At 37.1% G+C, this 16,505-nt stretch overlaps 1 protein-coding gene across 3 annotated transcripts in view; it reads right to left on the reverse strand.

Annotated features, from left to right (window-relative positions):
• The window catches only part of SLIT2 (slit guidance ligand 2), a 347,629-nt gene that overhangs the window by 134,341 nt on the left and 196,783 nt on the right, over positions 1-16,505 (reverse strand). For all 3 annotated transcript variants that reach the window (XM_031436793.2, XM_064487795.1, XM_031436800.2), the window contains exon 5: positions 1,950-2,021. In XM_031436793.2, the coding sequence (XP_031292653.1) occupies positions 1,950-2,021 (72 nt within the window). The remainder of the gene's footprint in view (positions 1-1,949; positions 2,022-16,505) is intronic.

Consider the following 16,505-nt stretch of genomic DNA (forward strand, 5'->3'; position numbering starts at 1 on the left):
TAGCATTTTACTGTTTTAAAAGATTTTTTTCACATTATCTTTCGCTAATAACCACAACAAATGCAAGCAGCTACTATATTCATCTTATAAAGGGCTCAGTGAAGTTTAGTGATTCGCCATGTCTATAAATCCAGAAAACAGTGAAAGATTCTGAGACCCCAGTTCTAAACTCATCTCATGGTACACATAATAGTTGCATTTAGATTTGGGGGGAAAATGATGCATGTGGAGAAAAATATTTCAAAATTCCTGCTAAGTCAACACTGCATTCCTCAAAGTACGCTGGTGAGCATCTCACTTTTCTTTTTCTCTCTAAACTTTTAAAATCACATTTTTTAGAGAATAAATAAAGAGGAATTAAGGAAGAATCCCACCATGACCGGTATCTCACTCCCAAATGCATCCTTAAATATGGGAGAAGGATTACTTATAGACTTGGGTTCCCTAAATATCTTCACTAAGATTAAAAGCCACCTGTTTTAAGGGCTTAGAAACAATACTATCATAAGATTGCAAGTGCCATTCCCAAAGGGTGGTCAACTTTGGCCATTACTATCCTTTCACAGGGACATACAGGCAACTGGGGTGGGTTGTGACATATGTTGTTCTGACCAGACATAATACACAGAGACAGTTTTGAACACCCTACATCTCTGAATCTATCTGATGACTTCCCTAAGTCTTCATTAGAGACAATTAAAAAGAAAGCAAATAAGATCTCTTAAACATGTAAATGCTAGTAAAACCCAAGGACCAGGATTTTGATGGTTCTACACATTTATACCTAGAAGTCTGTATTTTTCTGTCTTTACCTGCACACTTAGAAATCACAGATTTGAAACAGAAACCATTTATGTTGAGGAGAAGACATGGGGATCATCCCTTGTAGCTACACGAACAGTCGTCTTCTCTGAGGAAGGGAAACATCTGTCTCACTTTCGCTACTGGAGAAATATTGTTGGATCCCACCATGAAGAACTCCGAATGTAAGTTAATTCTTGAAAAATGCCTGCCCTGTTTACTACTAGCTAAGAAATACTGAATTCCTCATAGTTAATCTCAGCACACAGGGGCTCCCCCACCGCCATTCCAAACTAATGTAAAAGCTAAGGAAAATGTTTTACATCCTAGATTCACAGTCAGTCAAAACCCATCATTTTAAAAGGATAATATGGTATTTTAAAATTTATTAAGATATATATCAACAATATTAGGATTGTCACTGTGATCTTAAATCTGATATCTACTGAGCTATGCACACTTGGAAAAACACATCTACACGAGGCAGTAGATTAAAGATTTGTCAAGGGAAAATACAGAAACATAGTTTCCTTTTCCTTTGTTCTTTATTTTGCTGTTAAAGAAGGCTATACATATATTCTTTCATAAAGGTGTAAGAGGGAAAAGATGTAAGAAAAATATTCACACAAAGGGAAAGACAATTTTCTCATTCTCATACTGTTGGCATTTAATGAAAATGGTGATCTAAAAGCTACTTTAAAAAGCTGTAGCTCTGGGCCACAAGTATCTCTAAGAAGAAAATATTATCTACTCTTTCCAGAAAAAAAAATAGTTTATATTCTGCATTCCCAATAAACACTGATAACAACCAAAAAAGGAGTTACTGAAATAAACTGACAGTAGGAGGGAAGAAAATACATTGTAAATACCTTTTAATCAAATAATTTCTTTCAGTTTCACAAGATTAATCATAAGGTTTAAAGAATGAATTCGGTAACAACTTCAGTTTCAAGACATCTTCTAAATGACAGTCTCTTCAGATAGCTTGTGAAAACAATTTAAAACTTATTGTTATGAGCTCTCCTAAGGAAGCATAAAGATGTATGGGCTTTAATCATTTTTTGCCTGACATTTTATTTAATACAAGTTAAATTCAGAAAGTGGATAACTCTTTTAAAAATAGTATAAATTAGAAAAAAAATACTTACAGATTTTTAATATCAACTGCCCCACGGAAAGCTTTCCTTGGAATTGCCTGAATTTGGTTTTCACTGAGGTCACTAAAAATAACAAAAAAGAAAAAGATCAAGTTATAAATACTACTTAAGAATTATTTTAATCACAATGTGTTTGAGAAGTGGTAGAGCACTTTGAAAAAAAGAAAGCTGAGAAATACTAAAGGATCATAGTTAAATCCACAGCATTAGATGCCATTTCTAATACTTGCATTAGAAATATAATATAATACACATGAATAACATATGAGTATAAATGAAAAGTTGGACTAAATAATTTCTTGAAGTAGAGTTTCAGATCTTTAATTTCATAATAAATTATTAAATATGGTTCTCTTAAATTTAAGAGCTGATTCACCTCTGTGTAATACAATATTTCCTTAAAACAAATAAAAAATTGTTCATAACAACTTCAAGGAGCTCTGGTTTTAGAACTTGATATTTCTCCAACATCACTAACATAATTTCAGAAGTATATAGGGAAATAGTCCATCCTAGGCAAGACTGGGCAAGAACTGATAAAACCTGGGCCATAAGATTAGGTTTTCATCGTGCTTTCAGTAATCTTGAAAATGGAACATGGCAACAGTGGCCCGACAATAAAACCCACAGTTCTTGCATGAAATATTAACAGCAAGTTGATTTAGAACCTTCTTTAAATAATTCTATTATAACCATAAACACAGACTGTCTATATTTGCATTTTAATTTAATTGAGAAATACATTTTAATCAAGGGGAAAAAGCACTCTTTGAGTAGAAATGAGAGTTTGTAAAAATCACTCATCTCGTGAAATGGATCATTATTTTCCCTTCAGAGTTCAGAGGCAGTTCTGTGAGCTCACAGTATTAGTAGCCTTAACCCGTTGGATATAAATACACACACACAAGAAATGTCACTGAAAACAGAACACTTTAAGCAATGCTACCACATAACAGAAAGCTGAACTATCAAATAAAAAAAACTGTTAAAGTAACAATGAGGGCACAAAAATTATCTTTAAAATTCTAAGATAACTGACGCTCACAAAGAAAGATGAAGCTACTGACCACAGGTGCATGGCTGATGAAACAGAGCCATTTTCCAATTATGTGGAGGCACAGTGGACGGATTCGTCCGCACCCTCTCCCCCAGCGCTTCTTAGGACCGGAGTGGGTTGCTCACACACTTGTGGCCACGCAACAGAGAGAACTGGCAGATGCAGAGATTTAGTGTGTGGTTTTGACCTCATTAGCACTGAGTTTTAAACAACTAAGATTTGCATTTATATCTTAATATCCGCAACGTTCAAATAAAAAAAAATGTTTGCTAAGCAATCTGTAGAGGAATAAATGGTAGTCTATTGAAAGAGTAAAGGTCCTTAGCGAACAGAAAAGAAAAACACACACATGATTTATTACAAACAATACATTTGCAGTACGTGCTTATGTAGGGGTTAAGGCAGCCATTCATTTCCTAAGTGATGTAGCTCTGTAACTTTCAATCGCTTCTGTATATTCTTAAGAGTAATAAAAATTCATTTCCCCCAAAATTGCTTATTTCTCCAGCTTGTCATTGATTCAGACTGATTTCCTTCCTTTGTTTAATGACATCGAGTTACAAATGTTTAATAGTATATATTTAAAAGCCTTGATGCTAGAAACAGTGCTCAAAAGAGGCTGCTGAGCTAGAAGAAGGTAAAGAGAGATACTGGAGAAGGAAAAATCAGAAAGTAGTAAGAAATGAGGAGAGAAAAAATTGAATTCAAGCACATTTAAATCTATAGCACTCCCTGAAAATCAACGTTTTTACTGTTGTGTGTCAAGTCAATGTTTTCTCATCACTTTTTTTTTCCCGACTTCTCTGAAAACAAAGCCTGCGTTAGAGCCTGTAGGTGCCTAGAAATGGCGGAGAGGTTTGCCTCAGATCTTGCCGGCTTCCCAAGCTCTGCAGTCTTCACCTCCCACCAGCTGGGGTCATTTCATTCGCCACCTGCGATCCCAGCTCTTCTCAGTTTATAGGCACAGTTGTTCTAGGGTCGTGGTCTCAAACGGGGGGAGGGTGTGGTGGGAGGAAAGTCAGGAGGATGACCTTAGGTGGCTCATAGAGACATCACTGAAGAGCACTGAAACACACAGTCAGAACAGCATCCCTTCTGGATTTGATCTTAGCCCTTTTGATTCCCGTAGGCAGAATTCTAGGGCAGAGAAGGGTTTTATTCTGCTAACACTTACCATCTTTTCTTTTGACATAAAAGAGAGGGATGGTCAGGATCAGAGCCTCCCTAAAGTCAATGGTTTATGTGCCTCTGCCCCCTGCGTAGACTATTCCATGGGGTCTCTGCTCCTGCACCCAGCTCACTCCAGCAGGGAACTTCAGTCAAGTGAGCAATGTTCACCCAAGAACAGAGGAAGAAACTTAACAAGTTGTCAGTACCTGCTGTGTGTAATGCTTAAATTTTTAGAAATAATATAATATGAAATTTACATTCTTTAATCCACATAGCCATCTTGTGAAGTAGGTATCACTATTACTGATATTATTATTATTATTATTATTAAAGAAACCAAGCTTCAGAGATGTCAGGTGTTAGTGCTAAACAATGATACAAAGAGTTAAAGTAGATGTAGAGGAAATCCAGGTAAATGTTGAGCCAAGATGCAGGGACTTCTAAGGATGACGCGGGGGCTACTTAAGTCATCTCAGTATGTCCTTCTTAAGGCTTAAAAGTTAGGAGATATTTTTCTTAATTTATCCTAGCCTCTGACTTACATCATTTGCACTTTTATGTGAAATAAATGGCACAAGAGAGTGTATGGAGGTGGAAAAACAGAACTTTTCATGAGAGCAGCTTTTGGTCTGGTTTGCTTAGAAGGTATAACACGCAGTGGAGTAATAGGAGCTGAGGTTAGAAGGAAAAGTCAGTGGTGTGATGAGCAGACACATTGGTCCTGATTGAAGAGTGAGTGCTTATTTCAGCAGACGCTGGGAGAGGGGGAGAGTGGTGGACGGAAGCAGGACAGAGGCTCTTCCCTAGATTAAACTGGCAATGAAACTTAGAATGAACATGGGGGTCAAAGACTCAAATGTGGATGACTGGCTACAAGACTTCTATGATAGTTGGGGAGGAACTAGTGAGGATATCATACAATATAATAACCATCAATATAATACTCGCTTGCCCTGGGCTGGTTCACGGATGAGGCATCTCCCAGCCTATAGACAGAAAAGGTGCAGACTATTAAGAATGGCATCAGGGATGCATGAAGAACCAAAGCTTAGAAGTGAATTGTATGTAGATACGGATCAGGCAGGGAAGAGAGAGGAGACAGAAGTCATTCTGAATCCAGAATAGAGGAACTATAAACAAAATTGGGAAATGAGAATTTGTCGTGTCTGTTATGAGTTTGGTTGTGGGAATTTTTCAGTCTAGTTAGAGAGATGTGATTTATGTCTCACCGTCTGATGACAACAGAGCTGGTACAGGGTAAGTAAGCATGAGTGGTATCTGAGAAAAGTGATTCAGGAGACCAGAGAGGAACAGTTATTGGAGGATTGACTGATTCAGGCCACTTTCAAAACAGAAAGGGGATTTTTTGGAACATGATTAAAATGACTGAGCTTGGCAGTTCTCATCCCCCAGTGCTGGTAGGGGTGGGTGGCCGAAATCCAAGGAGAGGGGAAGAATGCTGGAGGAACTAAGGGCATGGGCTGCAGACTGAGACTATTTGAAGTTGAATTCTTTAGTTCTGCCATTTATGAACCATGCGACTTTGGGAAAATTGCATATGTTTTCTGTACCTCAGTTTCTTCATCTGTAAAATGAAACAATAACAGTGCCTATATCATAGGACTGTTAGGTGGATTCAATGAAATCATGCTCTTAAAGTGATCAAAAAGTACCTGACACACAGTGGTTACTCTAGAGGTGTTGTTTAAACACAGGTTACAATTATTTTACTCGGAGACTTTGCTATGTGCCCCTAAGTATATCTGCTCTGCTCCTTGAAGACCATCATAGACAATGTGAGCCATTACTGATGGGAGTGCATTCTTCTGTGAACTATGGGAAATGAGAAAAATGAGTCAGAACCACTGAGTTGGCGGAATGAAGCTGCCAAGGGAAGAGTTTGTAATTATATCACGAAGCAATAGAGTAGAAAAATGTGTTTCAGAGTAGGAAAATGGCTTGACTGGAGTTGATTTTTAGGAAGATTAATCTGGAAATTGAATTTCAGAGCAGGCAGCGAGTGGCACTGGGCAGTGTTGTGGAGAAATGGTGGGTCTCCAGCAACCGAGGCAATTCTTTTTGGAGAGCATTAAATCATAAAAGTTGAGGGTTGGGCTTAGTTCCAGATATAAGGTCTTTGATGCAAGTTAAGGTGTTTGTCATCTTGAGGAAAGTTTGGAACCACTCAAATTTTCTGAGTAAGGGAATATCAAAATACAAAAAGTACAAAAAGTGTTCGTAGAAAACAACTGGTAATTGGGGAGCTGGGACATAGAATATACTGGCTTTGTAATTTTTTGGACACAAATAAATGGAAGGATATTACATGCTCATGGATTAGAAGAACTAATATTGCTAGAATATCCAAAGTGATCTACAAATTCAATGCAATCCTTATCAAAATTCCAGTGGCATTTTTCACAAAAATAGAACAAACAATACTAAAATGACTTTGGAACCACAAAAAACCCTGAATAGTCAATGTCATCCTGAGACAGAAGAACAGAGGCGGAGGCATCACATTCGCTGATTTCAAGCTATACTACAAAGCTATAGTGATAAAAACAGCAAGGTATTGGCAGAAAAACAGACAGATCAATGGAACAGAATTGAGAGCCCAGAAATGAATCTGTACATATATGGAACATTAATTTATGACAAAAGAGCAAAGAACATTCAATGGAGAAAGGACAATCTCTTCAATAAGTGGTTTTGGAAAACTGCACTGCCACATGCGACAGAATGAAACCGGACCACTAACATCATACATAGAAATGAACTCAAAATGCATTCAAGACTTCGACATAAGATTTGAAACCATAAAACTCCTAGAAGAAAACATAGATGGTAAACACCTTGACATTGGTTTTAGCAATGACCTTTTTAGGTTTGACACCAACAGTAAAGGCAACAAAAGCAAAAAATAAACAAGTGGGACTACATCAGACTAAAAAGCTTCTGCACAGCAAAGAAAACCATCAAAAAATGAAGAGGCAATCTACAGAATGGGAGAAAATATTTGCCAAACATATTTGATAAGGGATTAATATCCGTAACATGCAAAAAAGTAATACTACCAAATAACAGAGAAACAAATGACCCAATAGAAAAATGGGCAGAGGACCTGGATAGACATTTTCCAAGGAAGACATAAAGGCACATGAAAAGATGCTCAACATCACTAACAATTAGGAAAATGTAAATCAAAATCACAATGAGATATCACCTCACCCCTCTCAGAATGGCTGTTATCAAAAGGACAATGCATAACACGTGCCGGCAAGGTGTGGAGGAAAAGGAATACTTTTGCTCTGTGGGAGGGAATGTAAATTGGTGCAGCCACTAAGGAAAACAGTACAGCAGGTTCTCAATAGACTAAAAATAGATCTACCATATGATCCAGCAATCCTGCTCCTGGGTGCAGATTCGGTGGAAACAAAATCACTCACTTGAAAGGACATCTGCAACTCCATGTTCACTGCAGCATTATTCACAGTAGCCAAGACACAGAAACAACCTAAGTGCCCATCAGAGGGTGAATGGATAAAAAAATGAATGCAAATACACACACACGCACACACACACACACACAGGAGTATCACTGAGCCATGACACGGAAGGAAATCCTGCATGGACAGACCCTGAGGGCACATGCTAAGCGCAATAAGTCGAACACAGAAAGACAAATACTATATGATCTCACTTAGATGTGGAATCAAATAAAAGTGAAACACATGGAAAGAGAGAAAAGATTGGTGGTTGCCCGAGGTGGGAAGCGGGAGATGGGAGAAATGGGTGACGGTAGTCAAAAGGTACAAACCCCCAGTTACAAGATTACTATGTTCCTGGGATGTAATGTACACGGTGACTATACTTAACAGTAATGTACTGTATATCTGAAGATGCCAAGAAGGTAAATCTTAAAAGTTCTTATCAAAAAAATGTTTTAACTATGTGAGGATGTCAACAAACTTATTGCAGTGATCATTTTGTAATATTTTGAATAATTCTGTTGTCCACATTAAATGAATATCATGTTATATGTCAATAAACCTTGGAAAATACAAAAAAAAAGTTACTGCAAATGCTCAGGCATAATCTGGAATTTGGCTCATGAATTAAAAATACTGATGCCCTGAAAATTAAAAGACTGGTCTCTTCATTTCCTGACATGATAAAGAGGTGTCCCATTCTAAAGCTAATCTCGATAGGCTGGATATGAACAAAGGTGGACATAAGTGATTTCAAAAGGAAAGGTTCTACGTACTTGGTATCTGCACGGTTGGAAAGATTTAGGTCTCCCAGAGCCAGGGCTGAGAAGCAGTCGTCATGGTCATCAGCCAGGAAACCCTGAAGTTTTCCATTTTGGATCTTCCCGCTTCTACCACATGCAACGCATTCACAAAACGACCCCAGCAGCGTCTTCAATCAAGCCCCTTCTTCGTGTTCTCTACTGCCATGATCCCCGTGGAACAGTTATCACCATTTCATCCACGGCTGCAATTCCAAACTGATGTCTGTGCCACAATGTATGACCCCTTCCAATGCATCCTCCACATTGGCACTACAGTTATATTTCCAAAATGGAAAGGTGGAGGTTTTAGTTTATCTTGTGTCTATAGAATTCCTGCCATATGACCAGCCTTTAATAAGCAAAAGTTTATGGAAAGGAGGTAGAGAAAAGAAAAAGAACTTCTGAAAAAAAAAATCTTACAAAACATGGCAACTTGCTGGATGTGTGTGAGTAAGGAAGGGGGGAGATAAGTACAAACCTGTGGCTGGAGCCCTGACAACTAGCAAAATCTAGCATTACAGACACAGCCAGGGGAACTCAGGAAAGGAAGCTGGATTCCTGAAAGGACTTTAAATATACTGATGTCATGGCAACACAGGAGAGGTAAATGCCAGTGTTTCACAAAGTCTTGGAGACATTAAACTAGAGCTCAGTAAAGAGGTCAGAGGGAGAAGCACAGACTCACCAGTCTTTGCACCACAGTGAGATCCGAACTAGGCGCTGCACATATAAATCTCCTTTCAGATGGTGTGCACTGACGAATTTCATATTTGCAGGTTATTTTCCCCAAGAACCGAGGCATAGTGCACTCTAGATTTCAATATCTGAAGGTTGGAAAGTCAGCTGTGTGCTTTCCACACTCTCACTTCTGTTCTCTCATTCATGCATTCAAAAGCATTGACAGCATAAAATCTGATGTCATCATTGCTTTGTGATAATTCTCTGCTTCTTACATGGTATGTTTTTAACCAACTACGTGACAGCCGCTTCTTGATAAACGGCGCTGTGTTCGACATATAACCCTTCTCTTCGTGGTTTTAATAAAATCCTGTGTAGAAGAGGTTCCTGTGTCACACCAAGTCAGATGTAAGAAAGGTCTCTTTTGAGGGATCACGGGTACTGTTCCTCCACTGAACACTGTGTTGTCACAGGGACCTGCAGCACCTCCTGTACTCAGCAACCAGAGCTTTCCTGAACACAGCAGTAATACTATACATCTGTTTTTCTTCTAATCTCTAATATGCTTTGATAACAGTGCCCTCTTGCACTTAATAAAAAGTGTGAATAGAAGATTTTACACAATTTACCAACTCCACAGATACTCCAGTGTGAACCTGTGTTCAATTTAGAATGGATGAAATAAGATAATACTCAAAGCTAACATGCATCAGGCAATTATTAACTCCCAGGCAACACACTGTGATTTATTTAAGGGTTTCTGTAATCATATCAGAAAGTACTCTTTTATTTCCATTTGGAGGGAAGGAACTGACATTTACGGAGGTTACATAATCTAGCTGCAGCCATACAGTCAGTAAGCGGTGTAGCAGGGATTTGAACTTGGCTCTGCTGTTATCCAAACCTCATACACTTAACCGCTGCTGCCCTGCTTCATAAAGGCAGTGGCTTCTGTAGTTCAATGACCCGGGAGCTGTGGTTTCAAAGCGTGGTTCTATGATCACCCAAAAGAATCCCCTGGGGAGGTTGTTTTAAAAAACAGGCTTCCTGCTTCCACCAGAGATGCCAGGCCATATCTCTTAGGGAGAGGTCCAGGAACCTGTGTTGTTAACAAATCAGGTCTGCTAGATAACTGTTATTCCCGTTGTCTTTGGAACCCATGTAATAAGTAGCCCACTGGAACATCTCCAATAAGTGGTATATTCAAGTTTTTGTTTGATCTGTAAGCATGGCCTTCCTTTATGTGCATCCAGTTGGAAAGTAGTGAATGTCAACAGGAAATAAAATGAAAAGAACCATTAAAGCCAGAAAGAATATACCTAGTTCTCTGACCAGAGACAAGGGCTGGATAAGAGGCCGATTTCTTCACGGTGGTGAAATATACACAGAATGACATTTACCATTTTAAGCGTACAGTTCACTGGCACTAACTACACCCACACATTGTTGTATAACATCACCATCATCCAACTCCAGAATGTTTTGAGAGGTTATTTTAAAGACTATTTTTTTGTTTTTTTGCATAATGTAAAACCTTACAACCAGGACACTAATCTTGAAATAATAAATAATTCACAATGTAAATAATTTTTATGCTTTCTCTTTCTTCTCTTCAAAATTGTACCATAGCATTGCCTCATATTAGCACTGATCTTTGCAAGTCATATTTAACTCACCATTTGGGTTACATATAAGCACTCCAATTAAGTGCATTCAAGGAGGACATACCTAATTCAACAGAGCCATCAGGTAATGAGAGATTTTAAAAATAGCACATGACAACAGATTTAAAAAAATAACCTCCCCTAAATGGGGAGATGTCGGTCAAAGCATATAGACTTGGAGTTATAAGATGAACCAGTTCTGGTGGGGGGGGGTCTAAGGTACAGCATGATGATTATAGTTAGTAATTGTGTTACTGTATACCCCCAAATTGCTAAGAAAATCAATCTTAAGTGTTCTCACCACTATGAGGTGATTTAGATATTAGCTAGCTATGGTGGTAATCATGTTGCAATATATAAGTGTATCAAATCAACAAACTGTACTCCTTAAACATTATGTGTCAATTATATTTCAATAAAACTAAAAAAAAAATGACCTCCCTGTGTACATTTTATGAGAAGGGCTCCTGAGCTAATAACCCATGTTTTATGATAACCATGTTTTTGTTGGCACATCTGAACACAGAGATAAACACAATGGCCAGAGAACACCCCTGGGTGTCTGCAGTGGTATCCTGTCCTGTACTGAGACAGGTCTGGAATCAGGTTTTGGATGGCAATCCTTGGCGCCACTCCAGAAAACCATGTGATCATGTGACGTTGGTCAAGTTACTGAGACTCTCTGAATTAGGCTCTGTTCCTCTAATTCTAGAAGAGATATCAAGCACTGCTGGTCAGAGCTACTGCAAGGACTGAAGGATCTGACGCTTTCTATGTGGGCATGTGAAGTGTCTCACCCAGTCTTAGCACACAAAGGCACCACACATGTTACCTTCCAGCACTTCAATTAGTTCAATTCAGCTCACTCCAAGAATTATTTATTGATGGAAGTGTGGAGCTGAAAACACTGCTAGTTCTTAGAAATAAAATATACGAATAACATGGGTATGCTCTCAAGAAGCTCAGACTCAGAAAGAGAAAGCAAGCAGGTAAGGTGATCATTATACCACTGAACTGATAAAAACATACCAGTTTCCTAAGGGGAGAAATAATTTTGTCATTGATTGGAAATATTTCATTTTGTCATTTTTGTCATTGATTGGAGTGTTGTGGATGGTAGATAGAAAAAAAAAAAAAGAAAACAAAAACAAAAAACCAAACCAAACAAAATAAACTTTGCTATGAAATTTCTTTTAAATTCTGCATTGCAATATAATTGACATATAACATTATATTAGCTTCAGGTATACAACATAATGATTCAGTATATGTGTATATTGTGAAATGATGGAGTTTCTCAAGTTTATATATGGATTCATGGAAGACACAGTTGACACTTGAACATGAGTTTGACCTGCATGGGTCCACTTACGTGCAGGCTTTTTTCTGATAAATACACAATTGGATGTGGAACCCACGGATAGGGAGGGCTGAGGGCTGACTTTATGTGTACACAATCTAATATACATGCATGCTTTCCCGTCAAGCCTCTGTATATCCATTTCCCCCTGCCTGGAATATTCACATGTTGTCCTTCACTTCATTAACCCTTCTAGTCAACCTCTGGAGCAGAGTTTATATATTCTCTGTTCTAAAAATTGTCTTGGAAATATCCTACCACTGGAGTAGGCTTCCTTCCTCATGCTCCTTAACATGTTATACTTAACTGATATACTGGATTTAATTGCTAATTTGCTTGTTGACACATCCCCCAAGAGCTAAAAGTTCCCAGAGAACAGATACTGACTAATTCATCACTGCTTCCCCAGTGCTTGATACAGTGCCTGGCTGTGGTCTGTAAAGCATAAATAAAAATGTCCATAACTGATTAGCGAATTAGTATTACACTCAGTGACATTTAGGTTCTCAAGCAAAGTTACTTACTTAATAGATGCTTGATGTCTTTCTCAGGACATATTACATGAAAATATCATCATCTACTCTGGTAAATTAAGACCATCATGTACTTATTCTTTGCTGCCCAAAAATACGGTAAAAATACTCTTTTTGTGATCCAAATATCTTTACTGAGATCAGTAAGATAAAGGTAAGAAAAAAGTTCGGATGATTGTGTTAGTGTAATTACTAATATTTCAAGTGGAAAACAGTCACTGAAAATCTTTATTCGGCCCAAACAATAGTCTTGGTATCAGCTGATGGGCTTAAAAACTCTTTCATTCTCTCAATATGAGGCACAAGGATATGTGTGAGTTTCATGATCTAGTCAATAAGACATGGATACCAACCAAGAAATACTAATTTTCTGAATGTAGTGCCGTGAGTTTGTGTCAGGAATTGCACTATGCATCTGCTGAGACTTATCAAAAATGTGATGCTATTTTCTCATCAAAATAATTGCAATATAGTAAAGAAGACCAAGTATGTATGTACGAATACATGGCAAACACAAACTCAAGATGACATGCATCAGGAAATTAAATAATGAGACAGGACAAGAGTGAGGTGACATATAAATCAGGAAATGCTTTTGCAAGGGGAAGGCATTTGGGTCTTAGGAAAAGTGATGCGGAAGGTTTGTTAAGAAGAGATGGAAATTTGTTTCTAAAGAAGAGACCAGCATGGGGAGACCAGAGACACACAAGTATATACAGGGTGACATCACAGGGAGTGAATGTCAAGAAGACAGGATTTTGCTGCATTTAACAGTTAATCAGAAGGAAAGAGAGGTTGTGTTTGGATTCCAGAACATTCAAATATGACTGTGGAGTTTTCAGTTAATCTTATTATCAGTAAGAAACAAGATAAGCAAGTAATAAAACAAGATGAAACAAAAGTTTCAGAAATCTTCATGCAAGAATGACTAGGCAACATCTAACTACTTCAGAACAGAAAATTCTGTCTTCTCCTCCCCAACTGTTGTAAATGAAAAGTCATTGTCCATGTGTATATTCAATTCTGACTTTATAAAAACTTCTGGTCTATAAAGATAGCCAATCATCACACTTTCCTCCCAGAATCTATAGATCTCAACAAAAAAAGTGATCCTTGGTAATTATGAAAACATTTTCAGTGGAAGACAAGCTTCACTTGAAGAAAACCTACAAATCTATGATTGATAAATAAAATTGGCAAACATCAAATCTCAACAAATTATAAACCCCCCAAAGAGAAAATTTTTGTAAATAGATTTTAACAGCTTTACTGAGATAAAATGTACATACCTACAAGAGTATCAGTTTAAACCATATATATCAATGGTTTTCAGATTATTTAGAGTTGTGTAGCAATCATCATAATCTAATTTTAGAATATTTTCATTACTCCCAGAAGAAACCTTGTACTTATGAGTAGTCACTCCCTTTCCTTCCCCCCGTTGTAGCATGTATCCACAGTTAATTTTTTATTGTCAAATAACATTCTGCTGTATAGACAAACTTGCTTATCCACTCTTCCATTGATACATGCAATAGGCTTTGTAAGACAAAATATTAGTAACTACTTGTGCTAGGGACTAGTATACTTAATATGCTCTTTGAGTCTTTTGTGATAGTTTTGTACTTAGTTTAATGTTTTTGTATTTTAGTATAACAGAAGCCCAGTTATAGGGCCATGGCCATCGAGGAGTGGGTCCTACTTTAGATCATCTTGAGTCCTTTCACATACCATCCTCTCTTAGAAGACTTCTTTGCTTTGGTTCAACTCTGTACAGTGAGTTATAGTGTTCTTTCCTTCATTTTCCCTGCATATACCCACAACAGCTCTACAATACATGACATATTGTTTTGATCATGCTCACAGAATTTGCATAGGCTATAAAAACAGCTCTTGATTTGTTTTGTTTTGAACTTGGGATAAAACTGTATCCAAAAATAGGAACAGAAGTATTTCCCTATCACTGCTTTTTATCCACAAATGCATACCCAAACTGATGCCGATCTAAATAAATATTACATTACATTCATATGTATTTTTTCCATATGTATGGACGTGTGACAGAGAAAGACAGAGACACAAGAAAGAGAAAGAGAGAGAGAGAAAAAAGAGAAAGATACAGAGAAATAAAAGCTCACTGTCTGAAAACATGGGTATATAAAGAGATATATATTAGTTATGTAGATATCTTACTTATTTCTCACTACTTATAATGTAGGTAGAAAAAATGTAAAATATTATGATCTAAGAAGTTTTTCTTTCCAGATTTAAATAGACCTCAATGTTTTCCCTTTAAACAATCCTATATTATAATTCCTAATGATAATTTTAGAAGCCTCACTTGAAGTATTCTCTGGAAAATTCTCCAGAAAATTTATTTTAAGAAGGAGGTAGAATGAAAATAATTGGAAAATGCATTTCTCCAAAGCACTCTTTATAGAGCCTCATTTAATCCTTCTATTCCGAAAAAATAAAGGCAACTACTTTCAAGGAAACACTCTTTTTCATCAGCACAGCTTTCTTACTTGTTCTAAAGATTTCAAAAAGGTAGAATGTAATCTAATGGTGCTAAAATACTGTATCAGCTTTTAACAAAAAAGCCAATACTGCAATGCTGCTGTTTTATTGCTCACGACGTATGGTTTCCAGTTGAGCATCCCATTAACCTTGGAGTGCAATGATATCATTTTAATTATATAAATTGAAACAGCAATGTATAATACTTATATCATGTAAAAATGGTTTCGCTTTATGTGAAAGTGTCTAAACTATCTTTTACTATGAAGCAATAAATTTGCTTTAGACGGCAAACCTGCCTGTAAATTTAATTACTGGTAATTTTATTTTCCTCCACAGTTTAACCTCTCTTAGAGTATGACCAGGAATATCATAAATCTGTACTCCCATGGACTACTTTGGAAACTACTCAGTAATGATAAATTAGTGTTTGCCCTGATTTTCACTTATAAAAGCAAATAAATATAAATGTGGGTAGGAAATAATTGTGCCAACCTATAAAAGCCATCACAGCTAAAATTCCTAAGTTGTTAAAAAAAAAAGAGTATAGTTTACTTAAGGAAACTTTTTATTATAATATACAATCGAATAATACATTGCATGTAAGATAACTATTTTTATGCATCCAAAGATCCAAACAGCTATGTGCAGATAAGAAGAAAAAAAAAGTTTCATGTGAGACAGAGATGTCTGTGTTAGTTCAAGAGAAAGACTAGTTTATATGTAGTAAAGTCTTGTATTACACATTCATGGAGTTATTTAGTATCATTAGAGTATCTCAAGCATCACATCCCAAGGAACTCTTGCAAGTTTGGGGAAAGGCTGGGAGGTGTAGGAGAATTATTCCCCATCAGTGCTTTCTCTCCTTCCCCAGAATTCACTACAGGGTAGTTATTCTAAAGGGGGCAAAAAAAAAAAAAAAAAAAAAAAAGCAAGGTTGTGAAGGTGAAAGTTAGTACATTTCAGATAAACAACAAGGTCCTACTGCATAGTGCAGGGAACTATATACAATAGCTTGTAATAACCAATAACGAAAAAGAATATAGCTATGTATGACTGAATCAGTATACCGCACACCAGAAACTAACACAACATTGTAAATCAACTACACGTCAATAAAAATAAAACAAAAGGAACCCCTGAGAGTCACTGCCAGAAGAAAAGAAAGTACATTTGAATCTTAATTAAATGTGACACACACCGGCAGAGAACAACCCTATGTCTTCCGCCGAAAAGAGAGAAGAGCACAGCCTGTGTGTAAGAGCCACGTCACT

The sequence above is a fragment of the Camelus dromedarius genome, chromosome 1 (assembly GCF_036321535.1).
Source record: "Camelus dromedarius isolate mCamDro1 chromosome 1, mCamDro1.pat, whole genome shotgun sequence".
In the NCBI taxonomy this organism is placed as follows: domain Eukaryota; kingdom Metazoa; phylum Chordata; class Mammalia; order Artiodactyla; family Camelidae; genus Camelus; species Camelus dromedarius.